At 39.2% G+C, this 21,002-nt stretch overlaps 1 protein-coding gene across 3 annotated transcripts in view; it reads left to right on the forward strand.

Moving 5' to 3' along the window:
• PLPPR5 (phospholipid phosphatase related 5) overlaps positions 1 to 21,002 on the forward strand; it is a 107,492-nt gene that overhangs the window by 62,793 nt on the left and 23,697 nt on the right. The window contains exon 3 of one of the 3 annotated variants that reach the window (XM_064664684.1): positions 269 to 457. In XM_064664684.1, coding sequence (XP_064520754.1) covers positions 269 to 457 — 189 coding nt within the window. Of the gene's footprint in view, positions 1 to 95; positions 458 to 21,002 lie in introns of those variants that run through there. The other 2 variants (XM_064664682.1, XM_064664685.1) reach the window with 2 other exon arrangements.

Here is a 21,002-nt window from a genome sequence, read left to right on the forward strand (position 1 = left end):
TCGCCGCCGCGCTCCGCCCGCCCCCCGCACGAGCCGCGGCCGCGCTGGAGCCGGTGCCGGAGCGGCGGCCGGGCCCCGCCTGCCCTGCCCTGGCCGCGCTCCCCGCCGGGCCGACCGCGCTCCCGGCCGCCGCTGAGCCGCCCCCGCCCGCGGTGGATGCCGGCGGGGAGCGGGCGGAGCGCGCCGCCGGGGAGCGGGGCTGCCGCGGCCGCCGGAGCCCACGTACATGCGAGTGCCCCCTCCGCTCACCAGCATGCTTTACTTCCAGATGGTGATCATGGCAGGGACCGTGATGCTGGCTTATTACTTCGAATACACGGACACCTTCACCGTCAACGTGCAAGGCTTCTTCTGCTACGAGGGCGCGTACCGAAAGCCCTACCCGGGCCCGGAGGACCGCAGCGCCGTGCCGCCGGTGCTGCTCTACTCGCTGACCGCAGGAGTGCCCGTGCTGGTGGTAAGCAGGGGCCGCCCGCGCCCCCACTCTGGCGACTTGTTGGGCTGGACCGGACCGGGCCGGGGCGGGCCGCGGGTCCGGCCGGAGCGGCGCCGCCGGCGGGGTGTGCCCGGCGGGCGGGGACCCTCCGCGCTCCCGGGGCTGCGGTCCCGCGGGCCCCGGCGGGCAGCGCCCCCGGCCCCAGCCCCTGCCCCACCGCTGCCCACCCGCGCCCCTGAAGTTTATTTTTAGCTCCGGTTTATGTAACTGCCAGTGCTTCTATTACCAGCCCCGTGCGACTCCTTTTGGTAAAAATAATCTATTATTTTTCGAAACGCCTGTCGGTTGCAGGTGTGTGGGCAACCTGGGGGAAACTCGCTTGTCAGCAACCGCTTACTGATGTGTCATCCGGTACTAATGAGAAAAACCCTCTGTCAGTTTTGGTTTTTGAAAGTAACTGATATATGCAAGGAACAGGGAGCAGTTATACTTGATTTAGTTGTCTCCATATGTCACAGTTACTGATGTGTGTGCGTGCGAAACCTGTGTGTCTCTAATTGAACGTGATCTTCTATCAATCAGTTCTAAACAGGTGTGTCTAAAAAGAGATTTATTTCATTGATTTTTCTTTCCATTTCCTTTTTTTTTTTAAACAGCTAAAAGGGAAAATCAGTCATATGTCTTCAGTTCAAGCTGTTGTGGGTATCGTTGTGTTGTCAGATAAGGAGGGCATTAGCATTATTTAGTCATCCCTGACCATACTGTGGAGCAAAGAGTGAGAGGGGAATATTTAACCATTGGAGGTGGATCATATATAGACTCACCAGGTGCATAGTTACACATAAAGTCCTTGTAAAGAGTTTATTTTGATCAACTATAAGCATTAGAATAATAAAAAAATACAATAAGAAGAGGCTTTTTTAGTAATTATTTGTTTCACAGATTATATTTTCAGGAAAATATGAAAAACCTATGAAGATAAAAAGCTTCATCATGGTGATGCTATGGTAATCCCAGACACAATTTCTGCATTGTAGCACCATGAGGTCTCAGATGGTATCCAACATAAAACCTTTAGAGGATCAGCCTTAGTATTTGAGACTTTGTTCAGTTTTTTTGTTTGGTTGGGGTTTTTTTGCTAGGGATTGAACCTCATCATTTGGCAAAACAGGTCATGTAGTCTTTTGGTTTTGTTGTTCTTTTGTTTTTACTGTCAAGTACTTTACCATTTTATTTTCCTGTTTGTTTGCTCTTTTGAACCCCCAAATGCTGTTAAGATTTGAAAGGGAAGAGATTTTTTACTGGTTGTTGGTGATGTTTTCCTTTTGTTGGCCTGTGATGTTTGTTTTGCTTTTAATTCTATTTCCTTTGTTTGGCTCAGGAAGTTATAAAAATTATGTCAGATTTATGTTGAGCATCAGTTTTTCCTAATATGTGTCAGAAAAATGGATTGATGGTTTCCATTCATTTCCTAGGTGCTAGATGATTAGATGAGAAATCGCCATGACATTTTGGGTTGGCAGTCTTATAATTAGCCTTGCTAAAAAGCTAATAATAGTATTTAATGATACTTAACTTTGCTTCCTTTCCCAGTCACCAGTCTTTTGGGCAAATGACATGCTTTGGGATGTCAGGGCATGGAAAACCACATTCTAGGTGCCCGTGTTGCACTTTTTAAAAAAATATTTTTATTTAATTATATTACATGGAGAATTCAACTCCTGGGAATTTCATGACTTCAACAGCATTAAGTCTAATAATTAATTTTATTAAATGAAGGCAACATTTTTCAGTCTTTGGACAGAATTCTGTTCTGATTTGCCTTGGGCAACCCTCCTGGATTTTAGTGTTTACATGGGATGACACTTTTTCAGTTGTGCAGAATATGCACATTGTCTTTGCTTGTTTTTTTCATTGAAAGAAGTGGTGAAGGTAGTATTTCTTCACCAAAGAAACTTGTATGTTTTCAGCTGTGGTTGAAGTTTCTTCCCAAGATTTCAGAGATTAATTAGATTGCCTTCTATTTAATTTTTTTCTCGTCTATGACAGTTTGTACATACGTGTTCTGTAGTTTTTTTTTGTAAATGAAATATAAAAATGAATCATTTAACAAAGCTAAATTTCTGTCTGTAAAGATAAAAATGTAGACCAGTGAAGAAAATGGGTTTCTACAAATGTAATTGTACTATTTTTTTTCAAAATCATTATTGTCCTCAAATATAGCATACTAAATACCATGATTTATGAGTTTTTAAAAAAATCATTTTTGCTGTTTCTGGAGTTTTGAGATAGAGCAACAAAGTCTTTACCTTGGTGTTTGCAGCAGCCGAGTTTTTTTGAGGCATGGGACTTGTGAATTGGAGCCATAGAGTGCTTCAAGGTAAGCCTGATTCTCTTAAAGTGACTCAGTTAATGGCTTCATTGCATGGAGTTTTAATGAAGTTGCTCAAAAGTCAGATGAGTTTTCCCAATGACTTTCCTCTTTCCACATGCCTGCTATTAGAAAAGTGGAAAAGTAAAGCACCAGTAGCTGGATCTGTCTTGATAAGCAGCTCATCAGCAGTGGGTCTCCTGGGGCTGTGAGGCTGTCACATGGCTGCTCATCCAAAACTCCAGTGTTACATCAGAGATGCTGTAGCAGATCTCAGTGTCAAGCCATGAGGTTGAGCTGAGTGTCTGGTCACAGGGCAGCAACATGCATATGCTGAGCTGTGAATATCAAGCTGTGTCCTTTGACAAGGATGTATTGTGAGCCCTGCACTAATCATGGGACCTTTCAGGTTAGTCTTCAAAGTGCTACTTCCTGCTAGTGCATTTGTGCAGCCTTAGTACAGCATTGCTGCCATGCCTGAGTCCATCTGCTTCCCCGTTCCCATCTGCCCCCATGCTATCCAAGGATGGATGCAGCTGGCTGTCAAGGCACAGGTGCTCAGGAGTCTGATCTGGGAAAATGTAGTCCCAAGGCAGAAGCAGACTGCTAGCTCTACTGCAGTGCTTGGCTTGCAAGTGCTCTAGCATAGGAAGGGGAAACTGCCTGAAGGAAGGAGGTTTCGTACTCTGCACTTGGTGCTTACTGGGTGTGTATATCTACAGCCTTTGGTCAAGTAATTACAATGTATATACCAAGCGTTTGGTCAGCCCTGAATTGGTCGGGCAGTTGGACTAGCTTTTGTGTAGGTTTCATGAAATAAAGCAGGATACAGTAGAATGTTGGTTTTGTGTGGGTTATCTCTAAAGGGTGTATGCACCGTTTCTTATCTGTCAAATCTGTAGTTTTTGAGTTCTTCCACTGGAGAATTTTGAGGGCCCAAAAGATTGGGTTTGTTTTTTAAAAAAAGTCTGAAAACAACTGCAGTTTAACATAAAGTATATGGCCCAGTCTGATGTAAGACTTTTATTTGTTGAAGGTCTCCTAAGTCATAGTTTTACGCACAAGCAAAGTAGTGCCTTGAGTAGATGTGTTTGCATAAGGAACATTAGGCACACTATCAGTAAAATGTGGCTGAGGTGGAAATTGCAATCAGAAGAATGGAAAAGCCGTAAGTCTGAGATTCTAGGAGGGAAGGATGAGACTTGGGCAGAGGCAGTGCCCCTGTGGGCTCCCCTCCTCCCTTCCTCCTGTTTGTCTTTGTTACTTAGGGTTGAAACAGTACTGCTGGCTCTGTACTCCTGTGCTTTTACTGTCCATAGCAGTAATATCCTGAAATCTCTGGTATACTGAGAAATTCACAATACAGGGTTTGTTTTTTTCTTTTTTCCTTTTTTTTCCCCCTAATTTTTATCTTTAAGTCAAATGTGGAGGTGACAAGAAATAGACTCTTGAGTCTATTCAAATATGTAATAAGCATAAAACTGCTAGCTGAGAGCTCAATGCTATTTAAGCCATTTCCCAAAGTGCCAGTTCTTGCTCAGTGGGCTGGTTGCTTTTTTAAACTTCTGACAGATGTAGCTTGGGAAATACACGTCAGTCTAATCCTTTAGCTTCCAGTAGAATTGATTTGTAGAATGGTGAGGCTAGTGTCTCATGTTTTCAGAATCAATAGAGTGATCAGTTCTGCATTATTTCTTTCTGGTAGATCTGCATAATTTTGACCTCTTTAAAATACTAATAACTGCACTCAAGGATTCTTGTTGATTCTGCATGCTAATGTGGATTACTTAAAATATCAAAGCTGTTGAAGCAATAGATGGTATAAAACTCAATATATTAGACCTAAGACGTATACTGACTGTCAAAAAAAAGGCATGAGGAGATAATGACACATTTTCATTAAGATATGTAAACAGTTTTGTTATGCAAATGTTGTTTGTTTTTTATTTTGAAGTAACAAATGGATGACCGGAGTACTTATTCATAAAATATGCACTTCTGTTTGCCTCAGTGAATTCCTACCATATTCATATTTTTCTCTGTAAACCAATTAAGAGTAATTTGTTTTGGGATAATCCTTTTAATGTTATCACTGAAAAAATATCTGCCATTTAGATGTTAACTATTGTATTCTCTTTTTTTTTAGTAGACTGGAGGAATCTTTAGATTTACATCCTTTCCTTGTTTGGGATGTGCCAAAAATCAGGCATTCTGCCTTCAGCTTAGCTTTAATTAGTAACTTTTTCCATTCTTTTGAGGAAGGAATTTTGAATCCTGGCAAAAAAAGACTGTAAAGTGAGATGCAATTTCACTGGTTTTGTATCAAATTTATTGTACCCTGATGCTTAAGAAAAACAAGATCATTCTGTTGAAAATTGAAAAAGAGAAGCTGCTTTTTGAAGGATCAGCACAGACTTCATAAGTCTCCTTTCTTCTTCAATGTCTTTGCTGATCTTTTAATACTTTCACGTCCACATAGCTCAAGAGCAGTTGAATATACAGAGCCCTGAAGGAGATGCACCACTTGATTCCAGCACATAGATCTAGCTGATGTGATTGGGCATGCTCCCTTCTCAGTCTTTCTTTCTGAACCTACTGGTCTCTATTTTCCTTCTCAGATCTGTGATTCTGTGTGCTGTGGCATGAGGGACTAATCAGATTTTATCAGGCTGAGTTCTCAAAATGCTCTTGACGGAGAAGCTTTTAGTTAACCTGTAGTTCACTGAAACTATTCTACTAGTATATAACTTAGTGCTGTACATGAAAATGGATTCTAGATTGTGATCCACTTCAGGGACATCAAAATACTGTTACCTGTTTGTTATAACTCAAGGAAAAGCACAATCTAGAATTAAAGTTCCGAAAAAAAAATATTTCTAAAAATGGTCTCTGTAAATTTGCTGTGCCAGGAATCTGTTCATTTACCTCATACCTGAGATGTTTCTGTATTCCTCACCTTAGTCACAAAAAACCCAGTATCTTCACAAATGTTTCTTCAACCTGTTTTAGGCTGACTATTTTTCTACTTCATGGTTGATACCAAGTCGCTTTTGCTTCTATGGACACTTTGATAGTTTGGAAAGAAACCAAAGCACAGGGGCATTCCACTTTTGTGAGACTCCCATCTGGAGTACTGCATCCAGCTCTTGGCTCCCCAACATAGGAATAACATGGACCTGCTGGAGTGATTCCAGAGGAGTGTCACAAAAGAAGATCAGAGGGCTGGAATGCCTCTGCTATGAAGACAGGCTGAGAGAGCTGGGCTTGTTCAGGCTGGAGAAGAGAAGACCCTGGGGAGACCTTATAGCCCCTTCCAGTACATAAAGAGCTGAGAAGAGCTGAAGAGGGACTTTTTACAAGGGCATGTGGTGATAGGATAGGGGAAGAATGGCTTTAAATGAAAGGAGGTAGATTTAGATTAGGCATTAGGAAGAAATTCTTTTCTATGAGGGTGGTGAGACAGTGGAAGAGGTTACCCAGAGACTCTGTGAATGCCCCATCCCTGGAATTGTTCAAGGCCAGGTTGGATGAGCAACCAGGCTTTGAGCAACCTAGTTGCAAGGGGTAGGAACTAGATGATCTTTAATGGTCCCTTCCAACCAAGGCCATTCTGTGGTTCCATGGATCGAATAGACTTTTCTCCTGATCTGCTACTTGAAGGAGAAGTGGCCTCTGTGCATCCTGAAGGAGACTAAAAGTATTTTGTCATTTCTGCCAGAAACAAATCAAGGAAGCTTGATAAATAATGCAAGGATGAGCGGTTGCCAGCAGCTCTGTGTTACAGGGCAAAAAATCCTAAGTGTATGTAGCAAGAATCCTAAGCGTATGTAGCAAGGTAGTCAAGTTTTCATCTTTACAACTTCTAGAGCAAGTTGGAGGAATCGCCCAGCAAGGTGTACAGTCTATCCTAGCGTTCTTTTCTGGAAACAGTGAATTTTTTTGTGCTAGGTAGCTGCAGTATTTGAACATCTCCTGGTGCTTTTGATATGATAATGCTGATACAACAGAAGATTACAGTTTTACACCCAGAGAAATATGAATTGGGTAGACTAAGCAGCCTCTGAAGTCAAATGGAAATGGTTTTATTTGTGTGAGACACTCTCTTTAGCTTCTTGATATATAACCTATTTCAATAGTACTGCAGTTATTATCTTTGATTAGCTAAAGCTTTTTAGCTTTGTGTGCCTTTTTCTTGCTGGTACATTTGTCAGCCGTTAAAACTTTACATGAGTAAGGAATTGCCAGAATAATTTGATTGCTCTGTGATCAGGTTATTCTTGTAAGGGCCCATCTGGTCTGTGTCATCATACTTCTGTTTCAACCTGTATGCACAGCTGCAACTACTTTCCTTGATAGTTTTCTTCTTCTGTTCTCAGGTGGTTGTGGGGAAGATACATAAAACTAGCACCTTTTTTTTTTTTTTTAATTTGCAAATGCTAGGGACTTGAGAAAAACACTTTTTTGAAAGGGGGAATTGCCCTTTTCTGGAGTGGGGGAATGCAGGAGATGTTTCAAACAAAGGGATAATTTATGTCATGCTCTTCCTTTGTGAATGGATAATTGCTTTGCAACTTTACTTAAGAATAAAAAAATAAATTGCACCATTAAGGTCTGCAGTAACTTTGTGTACCAGATGTTGGTATTGGCCTGTTGGGACACATCGTAAGACAAATACATGATTTGATAATCTGATGCTGGTTTTATCTCAGCATAAAACCACTAATCCAACAGAGCTGTAACCAGGAGAAACAATTAAAAACTCATAACCATTGTGGATTTTCTTAGGAATTTTCTTTATCTGTCCATCTTCTTCTTGTGGTGTGATGGGTTGCGTGAGCAGCGCCTGCAGAAGTTATGTTTGTACTTCCAATTGAGTGTATTTCTGCTGTGCTTAGTATGCATGCGATTTACAAACACTAACAAGATTGAGGCCATATGCTTCATCCTTTGATGGGCTCCCTGGAAGTAAAGTGGCAAGCAGATGTGAACAAGGCAGACAGGGTTCTGTTTGCAACAGCTGAATGCCTGTTTGTCCTACAAAGGATGTACTTACGTTTAAGTGAGAAATTTATAATCCAACTAATCCTGTCCGATGAAGGAATTTGTAAGCGTTGTTTGTAATCTAAAATAGCAGGCTTGAAGTAATAATCAGTTTTTCAGCTAAACAGTTCTTGCTCATTGTACATCCTGCAAGATTGAGGAGATGGGTGTCCATGTGATACATAATAAATGACAGCCAAAGTAGAATTGTAAGTAGCTTTATCTGTTTTTTCAGCCTTAAAAGCAGTGTAATGTTTAAAAAGCTTTATATGCTCTTGCACCATCTCATAGAAGTGCGTGACGGCCCAGCTTTCATCATGAATGGTTTTTATTTAGAGGAGTTGTGGTAACCTCATAGATTGCAAATAAAAAGTCCAGCTAAAGTGGATATGCCATATCTCTGGCATTCAAAAAGCATGTACATGTGACATGCTATTTTAATAAGAATTATCTGTTGAAAACATAGTCCTTTGTATTCACATATAGTACTGACAAGGTGTTCAAAGAATGACTAGGAAAGCAAAAGTTCTAACACTTGCTACCTCTGATGGGCAACCTGGCTTTACTAAGATAACTTCTGTTTACCTGTGGGTCAGAATATATTAATTTTCAATGTAAAGCACTAAGAAATAAGCAATAGAAAAATTATTGTATATATTAAGACTTTTTAAAATCTACTATTAATGTAACAAATTGTTCAGCTTCAAAATTGATTCTTAATTCTGGCTGCCATTTCCTGGGGTATGAGGCACCATAAAAACCCTTCTGGCTATACTGGATGAAAACTCAGTAGGTTGTAGATTCCACTTCTGCTTATCGTTCTGGACAACATACAGTTACCTGTAATTCTGTGTGTATTGTATAATTGTATCATAGTTATCCTCTGTCTAAGTTATTATACTTTGTATATTAAATGAGAATTTAATTAAACCTATATACTTCTTGATGTACAGCCAATTATATAAATGCAGTATAGCTATGTTTTAAGGGCTTTTTTCTCTACAAATAGTATTTTTCCTTTTCTGCTGGTATTACTTCTTCCTTCTCAGCCATGTAGGGTTAAAGAGAATGTATGAAGGCATTCAGAGTTTTTAGTTTTCTAAATAATAATTAAGGGGAAAAGCAGCTATGAAGAGCATTTCAGCCCAACAGTATTCTGCTATTCTCATTTTATTTTTTCCTTCTCTATGTAGCATTTTGAAACACCTGTTGTTTTAGGTTGGTAGGGTCATGCTGTCTCTAAAAAGGATCAGTCATAAATTTTGGTTTTTTATCAGTCAAATTCTGAACAATAGTATGAGGATTTCTTTGATCAATGTATAGTTTACCTCATTATAAATCAAGTATTAAATATTAGAATCAGTAAGTGGAACTCAGCTTCCTAGTCTAGTTATTTTGGTTAGTAATAAGGATTTCTGTGACCTGTCTGTAGCAATTTAGGGCTCAGACATGACTGAATTAATTCTGCTTAAAGATTTCTTAGTCATGGGTCAGCTGAGCTGCAGTAACCAATGACATGCAACTTGCAGGCTGTGGGGAGCATGAGGTGAAATATTTGAGCTTGACCTGCTTTAATTAAGAGTTAGACCAATATATGTTACTTTTTAGTATTTTGCACAGTGGGTGCACAGCCTGTCCGTGATGGGGCTCTGCTGACAAGTGGGGACCTCATGTGGTCAAACAGCTCCTGCTGATGTCTGACCTCCCCAGGTGCAAGTCTGTGCATAAATTCATCTCTATGCAGACCAGTGTGTGGATGTGCCTGAGCTTCAGCACATACTTAATAGTACTTTGATCATACTTAACATAGATTGAGCTTGATGTGCAGAGCCTTTTCACTGTTCAATTTCTGCCTCTCCTGTTCCTGCGAGGAGTGTCCTTGGACCTCTCAGGGTGTATCAGGGCTTTGCCATGAGACCAGGCTTGAGGCTGCTGCCATCATGCATTCAAACTGCACAGACATGAGTCTGAGCATCCAAGAGGCCCGAGGGAGCAAAAGGGAGCTTATGCTGCATTATACTGTAGTCCACAAGCACATTCAGTGTGATGGTGTGAGGACAGTCCGGCTGTTGGGATGGTCCCCTTTGCCAAGTGCTCACGCTTGACTGAAGTCAGCACTTCAGTCAGTCATGGGAACTCTTTCCAGAGCATTTAGCAAAGGCAGATGAGGTTTGTAGGCAGACTGACCTTGGGGCATGTGAGTGTTTTGGGGACGTCTGCAGCTGGCAGAATGAATGTACAGAGCTGGGTTGTGAGCTCTATCAGGCTTTGCCTCGATAAGGGGATCTGACCACTCAAGCAGGAGGGACATCTAGCCTTTACTGCCTAGCTGTCGAGTGGTAGTTGTGAAATTAGGCTTCTCTGTAAAGCATTAGAAGATTTGTGCATGAAAAGAATTGTACAGGAGCTAGATACATACTCATTGATAGTTAATTATCTTGGTATTGATGGAGTTTAATCACACGCTTCCGTGCTACTTGAAATCACAAGGCTTTCCTGAGGTGGAATAATATATGTGAGTGTGTGGTGCTACTAGAATCTTTTTATGGAACCACATTTATTTTCATAGTTAATATTGCAGTTTTACTTGGTATTTCTTTTGCTTATGAATTGACTGTGATTGCTGTGTGGTTAGAATTAGAAGGAAATCGTAAAGTGGAGACTATTTCTTTAAAAAAATAAACTTATTTACATATGCAAGTGTGTGCACGTGCTGCCAGAAAAATAGTCATATTTACCTGGTTGACTTGTATCCATAGTTTAGTTTATGTGTACCTTTAACTTTGAATGCTGATGGCAAAAAAAGTAACGCCTGAAAGAATTAGTTCATTACATCAGAATGCTTAAATTATTATCATATCACCAGATCTGTGCAAGCACCTCTCAAGGCAGCATACTTTGAATTTCTTTTCTAGTAATTTAAGTTGCTCGAATAATGAGAGATTGCATCCAACATTGATTTAAAAATACATGCTCATACGTTTACATAACAAATATGTATTTTATCTAGTACCCCTTTATTGTCTTCACAGAGAAGACCAAAAGCCAGCTCTTATAAAGTCTGCCTTGAAGACAGTCAGTGTTAAAGCTTCACAAGATCAAAAATTTTCAGATAGACATTCATCCTTAAAATACTTCTCTCACCACTTGAACTTTTTTCCAAGATTTTTGATAAAGCAGCAATATGTTTACTAATATTTTACAGATCTATGCAAAGGAGGTGGTCCTTGTTAAGGTAAAGCATTTTGCACTACTTTATAAGTGGAAGGAGATACAGTGACATAATGAAGAAGAGTAGCAGGGCTTACTTTGGCCAGTAGACTTTGCAATTAGTTTTCAGAATACCAGTGCATGCCTTAAAGGGCTGTTTTTATGCTCTGCTGTCTTCACAGCAAAGTATACAATCTCCTCTCTGTCTTGCAGGCATTTCCTGTACTAGGAAATTTTTGCTAAAATTTCCCACTCTTGCTGCTCCTGTTTCAGCTCATTGGCTGCTGTGCTAATGAGGGCACTTGGGACTTCCTCTTAATTCAAGCACTGCATTGTGTAAACTCCTAAACAGGGTCAGACAACATAGTGTTGCCAGCTGCACATCTGCAGCCATCTGGATTTGTAGCAGGAGCACTAAAATAGACATTGTGTAGCAGAGTTGAAAGAGTGACAAAAGTGGTGCAAATCATATTTGCAGAAAACTATGAAGAAAATGCCCCATATTTGGTCTGTAGGACATACAGTATCATTACTGAAAAGGTCTTTCTACATATATGTGTATCAAATAAAGACAAATGGGATATACTACTGCTATGCAGTGTTGTGTGAAAAAGCTAGCTGGCTAACAATGCACTCCCATCGCATTGTTAAGAGCAGTGGTAAGTAATTATTAAAGCCTCTGGTCCTCATAAACAGGCCTCTGCCTCCACTTTGATGACTTCATTAAGATTCTGTTTCTAATAAACATCACTTCAGAATCTTAATTTATTATAATAATATTCTCAAGGAGAAATAACTGCACACTGAAGTTACAGCTTTCAGGTCTGAGGAAGGAGATGCAGGGGAATGGTCACACATTGTTTCATATCTGGGCTTACTAGTTGTTTGAGGTGAGTCTAGAAGAGGGACTTCTGATCTGTTTTTTTCTTTGGATCCTTTCTCACTGACCAGCATCTCTAATGACTGGGATATGGGAATAACTTTGTGGGTCTGCCTGAAGTCAGTGAAACTTCAGAAGTTAATTTTTGTGGGATAGTTCTCTTTGTGTTACTCAAGTGTCAGTATAAGTTGCAGTCAGTACTTTTCTTTGAAAGCTTTTATTTGGTCACTTGTTTCCTGGCTTTCAGAGGCACTAGAAGAATGGATTTATACTGTCAGGGTTTGTTACTGAGTAGTTTTACTGTTGGTTTTATGCTTTATGGACATATTGCACACAAGTAACCCTGATGAGAGACAGCTCAGAGTAAGTAATAGTTTTGGATCAAATGCTTCTGTGCATTGGCTTTTAAAATGTTTTAAACCCATTTTTAATGACACCTAGATCCTTTGCAATAATGCTTACAGTGCGAAGACATAAAGTATTATATAAGAAGAATGACTTTAAGGTAATACGTTCAGGAGTTGGCATTACATTTTTGGACTTTTTTTTTCCTGATTCATCTGACCTGTTCAACCTTCTTCCCAAATATTTGGTATTACTCTCCTGTAAAATTGGCTTGTCTTCCTAGTTTTGTTTTATTGTTTTCTTGGGATAGCATTCATAGCTAAGATCCATGTCTTGACTTTGGATTAAGTATTGCTGTTAATCTAGAGTGCCGTAGGTTTTCACAACAAATCCAGCTCCTGTTGAAATTTGTGGGATTATTACCTTTGATTTCAACTGGAAGAAGTTAATGACCTTAATGCATTTGATGTGTTGGCAATTATACTGTAGCCTAAAATAACTGTAAAGGAAGAGATGCTTATTCAGAGGCCATTATAGTAGGGGTGGAGCTAGGTATGTGATTTCAAAGACAACTATTTTATTGTGAAAATAATTTTTTAGTAAAAAATGTAGTTATTTTACTGAGCTGTCTGCTTAAATTTATCATTAGGAATCAAATAGTAATTGATAATAACAAGCATAAGTAAAAAACCAATTACGTGTGTATGTTTTGCAGATACACAAATTTTGCCACAAAAATCCAGAAAACAATTTTTGTGGAATCTTACAGGTATTAATCTTATGTACAGCCTGTTTTTCTCATAGCTTTTTTAAAACACAGGGTGCTTGTACTGTTGTAGTATTTGGTCCTTCAGTTTCAGTTTTTTTGATGACAATGGAAATTCAGTGAAAGTGGCTTTCCTTGAACTGATCTCAGGAATAATGTATCTACAAAATGTGGCTGGCCTTGAGTAGAAGTGAGATAGAAGTAAGACAGTGTGAAAAGGAGGAAATTCAGACATTCTCCTTCCTCTGAGCCTCTGAGAACAGTTGGCTACAGTCATATGCTGACTGTAAAACCACTACTTTGTGACTAGAATCTTTAAGAGATGCCTTTTATGTGATCAGTTTTTATTCAAACAGGGATGAAAGACCGTTTATGTTGAATTTTGCAATTGAATGTTCGTCCTGGATAGAAAAGTGCAGTTGCGTAGATCACCTAAGGTTTAAAATACAGCATAACATTGCTGTTGGAAATGATCATTGGAATGGGTGGTATAAGCATTGGTACAGTGTTTGTCAAGGAATAATGTTTTCAATATGCACAGACAGATTAAGAATCCAATCTCCCTCAACAGAGAGAACAAAGTACTCTGGCATTTTCTTGGGCAGTCAAGAAAGAAAGGAGTTTACCAAGGCCAGGTCATAAGGAACCAACCACAGTCTTTCTCAGATGTGTCACTTGAAGTCCAGTAGAAGACTTCCTTGATACAGTTGAGTGCATAGCTGAACATTTATGAAATTCATCTTCTAATAGGGAAGATAAATCACGGGGCTTTGAACATTTTGTTTTTCCTTCACAAGTGTCATAGTATTTTAAAGGTTGAAGTTAAGTGCTTGAAAAAAAGAGAAATTTAATGTAAAATTCTTCTTCAAACTCCCTAATGAAATAATTATATTTAACAACCACCTTTTTAAAGTATCAGTCAGAGATCAGAAGACTAAAATTAGTTGATCTCTGGTCATATTACAGATACTCTTCCTAACGAGGTGTATTTGTGAAGTGTGGAGCTTGGAAACTCTGGATAATGTCATCCTTGCCTTTTGTAAAAAGAAAATGAGAACAACTTAAAAACTGTATGAATTTCCTGCTGTAAGAATCTTATGTGGAGTATTGGAGCCTAAAGTAACTTTACAGTTTGAAATGTGAATCGATTCTTTTAGAACAGTTTTGAATTAATTTTCCTCTCTTCCCCTTGCTGTTTACTAGGGGTTTTTTTATATGTAGAGATTTCCTCTAGATTAACATTTTTTTTCCAGCTTTTGGATGTTATATTTTAAAATTAGAAAAGCTTGGTGCATGTGCAAGAGTTCTCATGAATGCCTGTTATCTACTACCTCTTGCAATGTGTTCACCAAGAACAGTTGTCTCAGTATCGTGAAACTGTGCCAGTAGTTTAGATAGTTCTAGAGCCAGTTGCCAGACACTTACTTGGCCCCCAGGCTGCCACACTGGCATTACTGAGCTTGTTTTCCCAGTGTCCTGGCCATTTCTAATTGCTGGGAGAACTGCAGAGCAGAGCAGCTGGATGTTCTTCATCTCACAGTGATACTAAAGGTTTAGGAGGCTTGAGCAGGAGCTGTAATGCCAAGGACAGTGGATAAAGAGGGCTGAATGCAGTTAGAACTAGAGTGAATTTCTCATCGAGGCGGAGCCTGGCAGGGTTGGTGCACCCTGTGGGGCTGCTGCTCATCCCTCTGCTTCTGTCACAGAGCATCAAGTGCTGCAACAGGGTCTGCTCTCATGTGCCAAGACTTGTGCTCTGGCCTTTCTCTTAGTTACACTCAGAAGAGAGGGGTCCTGGTAACTCTTTCTCAAAATGATCCTTTCACGTAACCAGACTTTGCTCTGGCATTGTGTGATTCCAGCCCTGGTGCTGCTCTGCAGAGACTTTGCCTGTTGGGCACTGCAGACATGCTCCAGAGGAGATGCCTTTTGCACACGTGATCAGTTGCTCAGTTAAGAAAAAAAAGGAAAAGGAGGGGCAAAGCTCTTAGAGACTCTGCTTAAAACATTACAGTTTCTTCTCTCATATGGTTAAGTAATGAATGAAGATAATTCAGTGAATGAAGAAGTTGTCCATGTCTGTGATTATATGCTTATAGGGTTCTCTTCTGGCTTCCTGCTTATAAATGCTTGGTTATTATGTGCCTCTTGACTATCTCTACAATGTATTAAAAATACTTCCTGTCTGAAGTAACATTATTGCTTAGTAGCGTATGAAATCACAGAATATGCTGAGTTGGAAGGAACCCACAAGGACCATTGAGTCCAACCCTTAGCCCTGCACAGGACCATCCCCAAGAACCACACCTGTGTGCCTGAGAGCATTGCCCAATTGCTTCTTGAACTCTGTCAGGCTTGGTGCTGTGACCACTTCCCTGGAGAGCCTGTTCTAGCACCCAACCACCCTCTGGGGGAAGAACCTTTTTTCTAATATCCAACCTAAACCTCCCCTGACACAACTTCAGGCCGCTCCCTTGGGTCCTGTCACTGGTCACCACAGACTATACACTAGACCATATATAACCTACAGATAATATTTCACTATTAGATATGTAATTTTTTTTTTTTTTAGTAAGTGGCTATGACCAAATACATACCAGGAAATCTATTTACATTTTGATATTTGATATTTTTCTGAAAAAAAAAAGACAGAAAGACTACATATTTTTAAAACAAAATTTACTGGATAAAAAAAGACCGAGTATTTTTTTCAATGTCTGTCTCTAGAAGGAGCAATTTTCTATTCAGATCTTTTCTCTAGACCTTCAGAAGCTGCTATACAATGTAGTCCTGTATCCCCATGCTGAATGCAGAGGGGATATTTTGTATTTAACCAATAGCAGACAGATTTATCTAGGATTTGTTTTTTTCACTTTCTGCAAAACTACTGGTCATTTTTCACTAAAGAAAATGTACTTCTGTGAAAATCAACCAGGGCATTGGCTATCAGTTTAAGCAAGCAAGAAGCAAAGAACAAGAAAAACACAAAGAAAATGGCCTCAAGGGGAAAGCTCTGCATAATGAACTTGAAATTGCTACTGCTGGAAATACTGTTGTTGCTTTTCCTGCCAGGGCTGTCACCTCACTCAATGTTTTTAGCTTGAAGTGGAGAGTAGAGCAGCATCACTAAAGGCCGAGGTTTATGCTGTTAGATTTTCCAAACTCTGAGACCACTATGCTCTTTGGTACATTTATGGCATCTTTGAAGAGGAAATTGGCCAGAAATACCCCATGGTCTCAAAAATTGAGAGGATAAGGTAAAGGGCAGGAATAATAAAGCATGTGGAAGCCATGTTTTTAGAAGAGATCTACAACACACTTATGAGTGGGAACTCATAAGTGAAATGAATGGGGAGACAATGCATCTTAATTGACAACAATTTCCCTAGAGATACATAAATAATCCCCAAGATTTTTAGCTCCAGTTCCCAGCTTCCCTTCTTATCTGATAAGGAGGTATGAGAAAGCTCATTCTAAAGAGAAAAGCAGAGCTGTGGGCTGCCCAAGATGCTCATTCCCCAAAGGGACAATCCCTTGCTGTGTTATTTCTTGAAGATGGTCTCACAGAAGCCTACTTGAGTAGGGTTCAAGTCATGCCTAAATAAGAGAAATACAATGAATGAAAAGAAGTCAGAATTACAATGCACAGTATTGTAAACTGTTCTTCTTAACTTGACAAGTTTAGCACATGGATGAATATTTAGTGGTCTTTTTTAATGTAATAACTGCTTTTCAGCGTTACTCATCTTTCTGAGTGGTTGCTGTAGCTACAGCATAACCCTGAGAACTGGCAGAGAGGGAATCGTGTATTCCACAATGTTCCCTAGCCTGTGTGAAATATTTCATGAACATTTGTATATCCTTAAAGTAGGTGTTAGCTAGAATAGTCTATGACTGCATACATGGAAATTTATTTCCTAATCCCAGATAGAGATTATCAACCTTAAATTTCAGGATTTATCGTGTTTAAATGCACTAATGCACCCTCAGATATCTTGTCATCCAAATGAATGTTTAATTCTCAGTTGAGTCCTGGGGTTTTATAGGCAGTTACGTGATATAGATGAGAAGGTAGGCCATAAAATAAACCTCATTAGTATTTCGGAAGTGCAGTTTTAAGGTCATTTATTTATATAGGTGCTGGGTGTTGTAAACCATAGGTGACAGTGGGGGAAGTTTGTTTATGGAGTCAGTTTACTGGAAAATCAACAATGTCAGAGCTGCTCTAGCTCTAATATTTGGAATGAGTCAGGTTTGACATTTTAAGTTGAAAAACAGCTCAGAATTTAGAACCAAGTTAAGAATATACTGGATGGATCATTTTGGGAAGGCCAAATTAGATTTCTAAATTGACATACAGTGCTAAAACTAGGAACAGCTTGCCTGCATTCAGAAAAACAACTAATACAGAAAAAACCCTGGACTTATTTGGGAGAAAGGAATCAGTGTAGAGAATGTGTGCTAAAGGCTATAAGAATCCTGTGTAGAAAACAAGGAAAGGGAACTGGTATTAAGTGGTTGGCAATAAATATATCACTAGTTTAAAGCCACAATTAAAATCAATCAGCTAATAAATTAATCAGGGGTTAAGAGGCGAAACTTCTCCTATAACTTAAATTTTACTGGGTTAATATTTTTTTTACATGCTTCCCTAATAATAAAGGATCATTCTTGTCTTGCTCCTTCTTGTAGCAGTTTTGTACTCTGTGTTTTTATCTAAGGACTGTGAAAGTAAGTTTTTTATATATATATTCTTTAGAATACTGGAAAGTCTGCACTTTGTATTGTTAGTCTTCAGCTGAAAATTGTTCTTTTCCTTATATTTTACATGCTGTAGTTTTATGTCAAAAGGTTTTCTCACCCTTAGGGAAGGATGGCCTCCTCTGCTTTTAACAGATGTTAAAATATCTGTGAGCTAAGAATTTTAATATATGCCTTCTGGAAATTTGTACAGTGATCTTAAGTAGTATGACCCTGTTAGAATAAGGTAAAAGATACTTCTAATATCCTCTTCTTTCCATTGCAAATTTTATTTCTATACCTGAACTTGTGTAGTTTTGTCCAGAGATTTGTGTTGTCAGAACATTCAGATTCTCCATTGCAATCTTTCACTGTCAGTTTAGGAACATTCCAAAAACTTTTTGCCCCAAGACTTAGAGAAAAAGTACACAAATAATTTTGTTAAATTAAATGTCATTTGTTGACTGATTATAACTTGCATATGCAGTGGAAGCGGTAATGGTGGTTCCTGTGCCAGCGGGAATACAGAAATTATTCCTTCAAGGAATATTCCAGGCATGCAAATTATTGTAAAGGGCAAGGGGGAGATCGCCCTCCTTTTCCTCTACCGTGTAGGGCTGATTATTGCCAGTGATGCTGGAGAGAAGGAGAAAGAATTGCACTGAGAAACAGAATCTCTCATGGGATTTGCTGAGATTGAAAAAGATTTTCTTTCCATTTCTGAAACATCAATAGGCTGATTATTGAGATGAGCAGTGCTTGTGCTGAAGGATGGAGGAAGGAGAACAGCTTTAGCTGAGCTGCCAGTACAGAAAAATAAAGGACCTGTATTTATTGCCAAATTCTAGAAGGATTCTGTCAAAATGAAGCCACAGAAGCATAGAGATGAATGCCTTGTGTGCTCAGTGGCATATCCCACTCTGATTACTTCTGACAGTAGAGCACTAGGCCTGCTATAGCAAAAATTTTGTCTTTAGCCGGGTTCTGCGTCCTTCTGACCCTTACATATACATGCCCACTCTAAGAGTATTTTCATTCAGCTAAGAATGAACACTGCTCCCTGCTATTCTCAGAACAGAGGGTTTTTTTCATTCAGGTCACCATCAAAGATGGGAAATGTAACAAGGAAAAATTGTTGGCAGCAGTAAGGATCTAGATGCAGCCAGTGAAGACAGGTTGCTGAAAATGAGGATATCCTTTCCTATAAGTGAGTGAGCAGTTCTGCCTTTTGTTAACCCCAGCTTCCCTACTATGCAAGAAGGCCTTTATTCTTAGATCAGCAGATTCAGTCTGTGCTCAGAGCTGGAGAGTTGAGCTTGCTGGCATTCTTTCTCTTGGTGTTCTTGCAAAAGGTTGAGCGCTGTATATCACAGATGCTTCCCTTGTGCTGAATTCTGCTTTTTCCTGGAGTTTCAAAATCTGTGAAAATTTTACTGAAATTTATTGAGTTTGGCAAAAAGAATTGGTTAAATGCAGAATCTGACTGTGTTCAGGTTGCCTAGTCCTTGATGAAAGAAAGGCGTTACTGTGACTCAGAAAATAATATTGTTTCAGTTCTCACCTTTATGAATCATATTAAAACTGGTTTTTTTATTTTTATGTTTTTTTCAAGAATTCATTGGTTTGTCATAATTTGGATGGCCTTGAATTCAAGGTTGAGTTACTTTTCATGTATACTGATCATTTGCTAATTATAGATGAAGGAATTCTACTTCAGTAGACTGAAAATTTGCTTGCATCAAAATAGAGAGAGGATACTTGTTAGTTCAGGTATTGAAATTTCTGTTTGATGTAAAAATTCCACTAGGATCTGAAGTCAGTCTAAAGTAATAGATAATGACTGTTTTGGTGACAAACCGAATCTTGCTTTTTACACACTTACCACCACAGTAATTTTTGTTACTTGTGTCACATTATTTGTAAGAAGCACTTTTCTCCTGTGTGTCACAATTCAACCCCAGGGTTATCTGTGTAGATCTACACACAGCTAAGTAAGGTCATTAATTGCATTCTTCCTGAAAAAAAAATGTACATGTGAGTCAGTGTCCATAGTTGTGGGTTTTTTTGTAACCAGTGCTGTGTGTAGAACTCTTCAGACCTATTGTGATGTATTAAAAGGTTCGTGTTTTCCTCTTAGGTGAAAGGTTTAGGAAAACCTAGGCAGTGAATCAGGTTTAATGGCATTGTTTCTTGTATTTGTGTGGTATTACAACTTCAGTTTGCTGATCTTCATTCCCGTTTATTAAAGTGTGATGTACCTCAATAAGGTACAGCTTTTCATATAGAAGAGTAGAAGAGCTTTGCCTATAATTCCCACAATGAATCAGATTTGGAATACAGTGGTCAGTATTTGACCCTTCTGCTTTACTTTTTGATTATGCCTGTGCTACGTGCCATAACACTTCAGTATAGTAGGTTAGTACCTGCTTAAGGCTTGGCTTTGGCTATTAAGTCTCAATACCATAACTGTTTGAATAAATTAAAGGCCATGCTTTGCTGTACAGGTAAATACACAACCTGCAGGGGATATTTTACATTTAAAATACATATTTTTCTCATTTTTTGATTTTTGTTTATTTTTTGCCAACCATAATGTAAATGATATATAGACACGAGAACTTTATTCATTTTGGTGTAATGAATGTGAAACAGTGTTAAAATATCAGTGGTGACACTTTGTTCAAGCATGAGGAAGCCAGACTTGATAAACTTAGCTGGCAAAATAAGAATCAAACCCTGTCAAGTGCCTCCTGGCAAACCAAACCTCTGATGTGAACAGGAGTTCTGTTAAGATTTTTTTTCTTTTTTTTTTAATTTTCACCTGCTGTGGTGCAAAATTTAAAGCTCAACCCTGTGAAGTGCTGAGTGCCAGTGAAAGCCGTGTGAAAACTGAAATGTTCAGTGTCTTTCAGGATTAGGCCTTTACTGTGGTGCAAATCTTCTGCATTATGTGATCTGTTGTTCTTGAACTAATAGATTTCTTTCTTTCTCTTTCCCCTCATCCTGAAAACTAGGTTATGTTATGTCGACTCCAAATCCTGGTTGTAGTAATTTATTCTCTTTTAAGGCAAATAAAGTAAATCAAGCCATAAGACATACTTCCCTCATAAGAAGATTAATGTACAGAACTTGATTCACTTATGTTGTCTTTTGTGCTGATTTGGTCTTGTTTCTTTAAGATGAGATGGCTGTCTCTGTAATATTAGTGTATTTT

This window comes from Pseudopipra pipra, chromosome 9, assembly GCF_036250125.1.
Source record: "Pseudopipra pipra isolate bDixPip1 chromosome 9, bDixPip1.hap1, whole genome shotgun sequence".
Classification (NCBI taxonomy): domain Eukaryota; kingdom Metazoa; phylum Chordata; class Aves; order Passeriformes; family Pipridae; genus Pseudopipra; species Pseudopipra pipra.